Source organism: Balaenoptera ricei, chromosome 13, assembly GCF_028023285.1.
Source record: "Balaenoptera ricei isolate mBalRic1 chromosome 13, mBalRic1.hap2, whole genome shotgun sequence".
In the NCBI taxonomy this organism is placed as follows: domain Eukaryota; kingdom Metazoa; phylum Chordata; class Mammalia; order Artiodactyla; family Balaenopteridae; genus Balaenoptera; species Balaenoptera ricei.
In genome coordinates, this window is record NC_082651.1 from 80,163,151 (window position 1) to 80,171,618 (window position 8,468).

The 8,468-nt window shown below is 40.8% G+C and overlaps 1 protein-coding gene across 1 annotated transcript in view; it reads right to left on the reverse strand.

The window, feature by feature from the left end:
• WDR43 (WD repeat domain 43) overlaps window positions 1-6,889 on the reverse strand; it is a 50,837-nt gene extending 43,948 nt beyond the window's left edge. The window contains exon 1 of the mRNA XM_059943670.1: window positions 6,627-6,889. Coding sequence (XP_059799653.1) covers window positions 6,627-6,851 — 225 coding nt within the window. The 5' untranslated portion in view covers window positions 6,852-6,889. The remainder of the gene's footprint in view (window positions 1-6,626) is intronic.
• Between the last annotated feature and the right edge of the window lie 1,579 nt (window positions 6,890-8,468).

Genomic DNA, 8,468 nt, shown 5'->3' on the forward strand with positions numbered 1-8,468 from the left:
CTGGAAAAAAAAGAAAAAACAATTTTTTATTTTATTATTTCAAACACTGAGACATCATTAATGCATAAATGCAAATGCCCACTAGCCCACAAATGAATGTGACTGCTTCTAAGAAATTTTTTTTTTTTAAAGTGGAGATGTGATTTGCTCTCAGATGATTTCTTTCTCACTACTTACAAAATAATCACTCCAATGGAAAGAACTCATAATACTCTGTCCCCATCCCCTATCTCTCTGAAAAGACGGCAAATAGGATAACAGAGTATGCTCTTGGTAGTATTCTACTCTTAACAGGTCCAAACAGCCTCAATGCTGCTTCCACTTCTCAGAAACCAACCATTCCCAACAGGTCCAAATGAAGCCTCCACTCCGACACAAAGAGATCACAGATCCATACACAAGCAGCCAAGGCTTTCCCCTTCCCCCCTCCCCCAAAATCTTTCCTTGCATTCTGGCTTCATTTTCAAGAAAAGGGACTCTAATGTTTTTATATTTATAAACATACAATTACTTCGTTTAAGAGTCAAAAAATGGTTGTAACTCGTACAGCAGTGCAAAGCACACACTAGAGAGGTTGCTCCAGTGACTCTTTAAGGGTCAGTATGAAAGTTCCATGTTGTCTTCGTGATTCTAATGACTTAAGAGGCACAAGTTTCAATATAGTGTCAAACAGCCCAAGACTTCTTTAATTCAAAAAATGAAACTAACAGCTCTTGTCTATCCGTCAGAAAGACAACCAATTGATCACAACTTTAGAGTACTACTTTAGAGTTTATAATGCTGAATAATAATTTACAATTTTAGAACTTTTCTTCCATATGTTTAGAATTTTTTAAAATTAAAGCTTGCTAGCCTATGTTTTAGCATAAAGAAGTTCTGAGAAATCCATTCTTTTAGTGTAAAAGAGACCAATATTACAGAAAAGAGAACATTTTCTCCACAGTGGAAGATCTTTGCTCCACAGCACAAAAAAGCAGCCCAGGATACATAAAATCTGCCCAACCCAGAAAACCACCAATGAAAACTACGATGTTACCAGTGCATAAAGAAAATCAAGGAGCACATTTATAAGGCATTTTCCATTTTTTTTCTCTTAGTTATCCTCTAGAGATGTTACATTTGAAGAACTTGATTCATTGGACACTCTAAGTCAACAAAAAGTTAAAAGATTTAACAAAAAATAAGATAACTTTAAATACAGAAAAAATAATGAACATTTTGCAAGTCCTGAGAAATGTATCTACATTAATAAACTCAAAAGAGAAGTCACAATTAATAACCAAAGTATAAAAATGTCTGATGGTCCCCTCAGTAACATTTCTTAGTCAGGAAGTGTCCTAGGCCCCACCTTCAGTTACGTGAATTTCTAAAGCCGCCTCTGAATGATTCCAGAGTGCAAATGTGGTTTCTGCATAAGGTTATGGACACAAATTTCAGGCAAGGTCAATAGAGGAAATTATACCAACCTACTACTACCTCATCAGAAAACTCTCCTCTGAAAGATTCTAGAAAGTATTTCTTCTATTCTTGGTTTTCCCAAAATCAAATTAAAATTATCTACAATGAGGTTTCTAACATATGAAACATAGGCTGGTCCAAATATGTATATGTTTTTCTGCAGATGTGAATTTGCATTAAAAAGCACAAAGAAATTTTAGAAATTAAACGTTAACATATTCAAAGCCCTGATTTCCCTATCAGCAAAATCTCTATTTTTGGGAGAAGCAAGCAGAGGCTAGGGGTAGGAGTATCACAGAATCTATGCCCAATTTTTAGGATCACTGGTCTAAACCTAAATAATAATCCAATTAATTAACCTCAAAGAACTAATGACTCATGTATGTTTTCTCCGAGTTGGATGATCTTTTTAAAAATAACTTCCCATTCAGCAGGATGTGCATGTCCAAAAAAGGAACACATCAACCAGATAAGAAGTTTATATAACCAGTGTGCATTTTAGTGAAATCTAATATTTTAACTATTACCCCATTACTAAATATTTCTGAAACCAAGAGTTTAGTGGTACTGATGATTACAGATTATGACAGACTTCTGTTGGCATTTTCTATCAGAACCTGTTATTTCTGTGATCAAAAATTTCAATACTCCCCAGAGAAGAGTAAATCAAAAAAACTGTTTGGCATTCAAAAGCATCCACAATTTGCCTCCAAACCACCTTTTCCAGTCTTATTTCCAATTCCATCCTTACATTACATTCCCTAATCACGAATACACTTTCCCATTTGCTTTTCCCTCTTTTGGGAGGGGCCTTTTTCTATCCGTCTCAATTTTCAATTTGGTTAAAAATCAATCCTTGCTTCAAGGTCCACCTCAAATATGATCTCTCCACAAACACCTCTTCTTTCTCTTATGACACAAGTCACGCTCTGCTCTGCATTACAGACACAGTATATCTGAATTGTCTGTATTTCTTCTTTAATGTCTTAGTCATACTGCTTTGATTCATGTCATGTGCACATTAATTACATGTGTAAATATATAAAGTAATGAAAAGGGTAGGCTAAAAATTTAGTTCATATATCTGTGATCAGAAAATCTGAGTTCCAGGGAATTCCCTGGAGGTCAAGTGGTTAGGACTCTGGCGCTTTCACTGCAGGGGCCCAGGTTCGATCCCTGGTCAGGGAACAAAGATCCCACAAGCCTCGTGGCGTGACAAAAAAAAAGAAAAAAAAAGAAAAAAAAAAATCTGAGTTCCAGAAAGTACCAGGAATGAAGACCAAAAGGATTTGGTCTATTACTTAGACTAAAGAGTCTTTTCCAATGTGAAAGGCTGACCGAGCTAAGCAATAAATGCCAACAGCAGTCTCAAGAAAGCAGTATTTGATCTAGAAGGCAATCAGAAGGCTGAATGAGTCTAAATGTGCATGATTTATAAAAGCAAGGCATAGTACAAATGAAGTGAAGACAGAGAGAAAAAGCACATCCAGGTGATGAGAAATCTGATTTTGATCAATTAAGCCCTGACTCTAGACTAAGATCCCAGAGTAAGAAAAGAGTTTACGTGGAAAGCCAATACACACACACTCATAAAAACATGTGTATATAGCTGAAACAAGTTTCACCAAAAAACTTATCCTTTACCATGCAAAATACACTCTAATATTGTCTACTTCATCTTTGTAATGCTGTCACAACCCACTAAATCTGTTTCACAATCAACTAATGGTTCAAAACCTATTTTTGAAAAATACTGACCTCTAGTCACTGAAAATTATGGCAAAGTTTCAAGTTTCACTCTGCAATTAGTCTCCTATGCCATTTCTTGGCCTATTTTACTGTCACTTACTCTAGCAAATGTCTAAGTTTCATGGGTAACAATGAAAAAAATGTGTGCATTTTACATGTAATTACATACAGTATTTACATCAAAAACAAATTCTAATACACAGGAACTTCTATTTCTGCCAATAAGATTTAATAGGCAAACCATAGCCTTTTGAAGTTTAAACACTGGAGAGACCTTAAGACAGAGCATTATACAGGAACACAACTGGATTGTGCTGCGTCCCTAAGGGTTAGGACTGGGGATGCTCAGATTTTTCCTAAAAACATCCTTAATGCTACTGTGCTTGCCCTGTCCAATGCCTGAAATGCCAGGTGCTTCCTTTAATAAGCACTAAGCTATATGGGGTCATTTTAACTGCAGTGACAGCAAAGTAACATAAATGCATTTACTGTGGTAGCCAGTCTGTTTCTTCAGGGCTCTACAGCAGTTAGAGAAGGAAAAATTGAAAAGTTTGGATCTTAAAGAAGCAATGAAATAGCAGGGTCAGTTCCTGGGTAGCTCAGCCACTTACTGTGCGCCTCTAGCGTATCATTTAACATCTCAGCCCCAGTTTACACACATAAACCTGAGGAACTCTAAAAACAGCATCCATGCATAGTCCATCAATCCAGCTCCTTGCACTTTTCTCATCATCTGAGGTTCTCTTCCCCCCAGGCTCCATCACCCAAATAAAATGCTCAGCTATATAATATATACAAAAATCTTCTAATAACTATTGTGACATAAATGCAAAGAATTATAATCATTTTGTGACCAAGAACAAGGAGCAATCTAATTTTTCTAAAAATTTATGAACCACTGCTTTAGCTCCTGTTACCCAAGAAACCCAGCACCAACTCATTTTTCTCCACTTATAAGAGTAATGTCACCAAACTTTGTCCTTGGGTGGCAAACTGCCAGTTACTGAACCAGATGCAGAATACTCCTACAAACTGATTTACATGTAAAATAAGGGCTTAAGAGAGCATCTTAAAACTTAAGTGGCAAGGATCATAACCCAGGGACCTGGGAGCAAAGGTAGAAAATGAAGAGTGATTTGTAGCAACCACTATCTTTAAAAATCACATCCTCCCAACTCTCAATTCTGTAACTCAAGATCTAAGGTTACAGTAAGAGCACTGGACCAGGAGTCAAAGTACTCTGACTCTAGTGGCCACAGCTACTTCATTGGTTAATAAGGCTTTGGTGAAGTCATTTAAACTTTCTTAGTTCTGATTCTCAGTTTTTAAAAATGTAACAATTATAGGGCATTTCAGAGAGTCAGGTGACTAAAGTGAGAGCATACAAGTAAAAGGATACTGAAACCTGTAAGAACTTTTTTTTTAATGTAGCCCAACTCTTTTTCAAGGAGGCCTCCAAAAGTAAAGTGACTTGCTCCATGTGACAAAACAAGTTTGAGTCCTGGATATGAAACCAAACCTAGATATTTTTCTATTGTATCAGACTGCTATAAATAATCCAAAACTGACTTTTAACAGGAAATTTAAGACCAGGCAAAAGTTTTACTCCTGAGACACACAATATGATTGTAAGTCAAGAGAAAATCAAGTGGGTGACAAATATCTGCCAGCCTAATATGAATGATTTGTTCCAGATAATAGAGAGTTAAGCTCTAAATACCTGCATTCTAGTGCTGGTTCCATTTTTGGTTTTTTGCAAGTTGCTTAATTTTCCAAAGCCTCAGTTTCTTCTTCACGAACAAAGCAAAAAGTTAGTCTTTATCTACCTTGCAGGACTAACCATGCAAATAAGAGGTAATAACAACAATTAACACTTGCAGCATTTACATACCAAGAACTACTCTAAATGCTTTATGCATCATTAAGTATGTTAACCTTCACAACCACTCTATGAGGTGAGTACTATTATTCCCATTTAGAAGCACAATTCCTACGATGAAGCCAAGCTTGGGTTCAAAGCTAGGAAGTATAGTTTGGGTCCATGCATCTAACCACTGCTCCACATTTCCTCTCACCATTAGAATTATTAACACTTTACAAGACCGTTAAAATCAAACACAGAAATTTGAAAAGGAGAAATATGCAGAGGGCTGTCATCTTAATGACAACTGATTTTTTCTAAAGTCCTAGTTTTGTGCTTGACTTAAGGGCCCTGATAATGTCTCTTTAGTGATCAACAGGAGTCACTTCATCTAGAAACTGTGAAAATCAAGCTTAAGATCTGAAAAACACCTCAACATACTCATCCAAAGTATAACAAGTTAGATGTATCCCTACTTTCAACCTAAAAAGTTAGCGGAAAGTTTCCTAGGACAGTCAGGTGGAGTTAAGATCTATACTAAACACTAACTTTTTTTTCCTTTTTTTGTGTGTATGTGTTTAAACACTAACTTTTTAAGGTTTACACACAGTGTCAGCTAAATACCACACAACTCAATACCTGATGCTTCCAAATCACACTGCACTGATTCGGGTTGGCTACCTTATAAATGCAGTTCCCACGTGCGTGTGAATTAGTGCAGATGTAGCCAAGTGACTCCACAGTGAATGACATCTTTCATTGAGTCCCTAAGAGTGAAAAGCCTTCCCTAACTCAGCAGTGCCCCGTGTAAGAGAAACTCCACCTGGACTCACGTTCGTTAGGTTAAACTACAACTTCACTTTACCTCCACATCCTAATGCAGACTTCAGACTTGGGGAAAAGGGGATGTATAAAGGGGGAGCCGAGCAGATGTTAAAATTTTAAAAGCAAGAAGGTTCAGATAGCTTAGAATGGAAACGAGCCTGGGAAAAGTCAACACTTTCAAATAGTCTCACATCCTGCACGTAGAAGAGAACACGTGGTGAGCCGGCCCCCAAGGGTGGGGGGTGGAGGGGGGTGTCCGGAAGCAAGGAAATAGACTTGTTCATTCTAGCTGCCCAGCCCAAGGCTGATGAGCTGGGTAGGGGTCGGAGAAGAACAATACAGCCCCAAGGTGGGGCTCTGTCAAAAGCCAGAGCTCTGAAAAGCGCAAGCAGGAGAGCCAGGCCTGGTAGCAGAAAGCCGCCCCTGGGGGACCCGGGGCCTCGGCGAACATGGCGGCCCCCGCGACGGCTGGGCCCAGACCGCATGGAGCCGGCCAGGAGGGCTCCAGTCCGCTGCCCGTCGGATCCGGCCGCGCCCTCTCTCGTTGCCCTCAGGACAGGCCACACACGGGGCTGACGGCGTGGGCCCAGAGCGCACCTCCACCGCGCTCGGTGCCTCCTCGCCCCGGGCCTCGGAGGGCCACGCGCGATGCTGGACCGCGCGCCGCCGAGCCGCGAAGCGCTGAGGCTGATCCTGAGCGGCCACCCGCCCCGCGCCATCCAGCTCGCTTTACCTTGGCCTGCAGCCGCGCTGGCGCCCAGGCCAGGCAGGTGCAGGTACCGCTGAGGTGCGCGGAAGGCACGTACTCCTGGTGCAGCCGGTTGTTGGCTGTCTCCCACACTCTCAGGTGACCGTCGGTAGACGCTAAAGCGAAGTAGGCCTGGCTTTGCGGGGAGAAGGCGCAGGGGACCCCCGCGGGGGAAAAGTGTTCCGCAACACCTCCACCACCCGCCGCCATTGCTGCTCTGGCTCCGCGGCAGCCACGTGTTCGCCTGTGCGCAGGCGCACCGGTACGGGGCGGGGCCTGGAGGGAGGAAGTGGGGCGGAGGGAGTGCAGGGAGCAGAGGGAGTGGCTCTTCGCGACGCAAGCGAGCGTTGGACGGCCTACCTGTGGACGGTGGCCCGGTGGGCTCAGTACTAACTTGTTCTGGGGACGTGTGGAGGGGCTTGACAAGACTCCTTCCTTTAAAAAAAAAAGAAAGAAAGAAAAAGGTTTGGGGTTTCTTTTTTTTAATTTAAATAACATGATTGAACGAAGTGTTTGAAAGAAATGTTCACTTATAATTCCGTGATTGTGACAACTGCTTCCATTTTTCCTTATCCACTTACAGGCTGTAATCATGTGTTCACATAACAATTTATTCAATCATAACAGTGTTAAAGTAACGGTGGGAGAGGCTATTCCCTCTTCTTTCGTCAAGATTTATCCCATGTTACTGCACCAAATACAGTTTAAAGTCTCCGTAACATTTCACCAAATCTATGCATTCTGATTCAAGAAATGCCAGCTACTGTTCAGCCCACACACAGCTTACTGACCAGCAGGAAAGCCATAAAACACTACCCTCTGGGCCATGGGAGACTCTTGAGTCTTTTACAAGTAGGGAAAGCCATGGTAAAATTTGCAGTTTATGTTATTTGGAAAGACATAAACTGATCTACATTTTAAAAGGCCTCCTGGATGCTGGATGGAGACTGTAGAGGGGCAAGAATGAAAGCAAAGAGACAAGAGAGAAGGAGGATGGTGGGTTGGACTCGAATGACGGTGGCAGAGGTGGTGAGAAGTGGTCCAAATCCAGATTTAATCTGAAGTTGGAGCCAACAGGACTTGCTAAATGGATTGATTGTGAAGGATGAGTAAAAGACACGAGTGAAGGATGACTCTAAGGCCTGAGAGAATAAGTGAATGGTGATACCATTAGCTGAACTGGGGAAACGGGTCTGGGTGGAGTGGAAATCAACTGTTTCTGTTTTGGACAGTTAAGTTTGAGATGCTCAGTAGACATCCAAATAGAGTTGTTCAGTAGGAAGTAAGATATATGAGTAGTTCACAGATATAAATTTTGTATGCATTAGCATACAGCTATTTGAAACTGTATGGTTAGATCATCTTGGGTATAAGCATAAATAGAGAAAAAAACTTAGCCCCCAAAATGTGCCAATCTATCAGGAATAGGAAGAGGACCCAGCAAAGGAGATTAAGAAGGGATAACAGTGATGAAAGCCCAGGAGAATGAGATGCCCTGGAAAACCAAAATTTTTATAAGGATTTCAGAAGCAAGACATAATCAAAGCCATGTCAAATGCTGTTAAGATGAAGACTGAGAATTAATCAGTGAACTTGGCAAGATCAAGATCATTGGTGACTTTTCAAAAGCATTTTTAGTAGAGAGGTAGGGGGAAAAAACTCATTTTAGAGAGTAGAGGGGAAAATGGGAGGTGAGAAAGGGCAGAAAAGTATAGACAACTATTTCGAGGATTTTTGTTATAAAAGAACATGCATGAGGGACTTCCCTGATGGTCCAGTGGTTAAGAATCCACCTTTCAACTCAGGGGACGTGGGTTCGATCCTTGG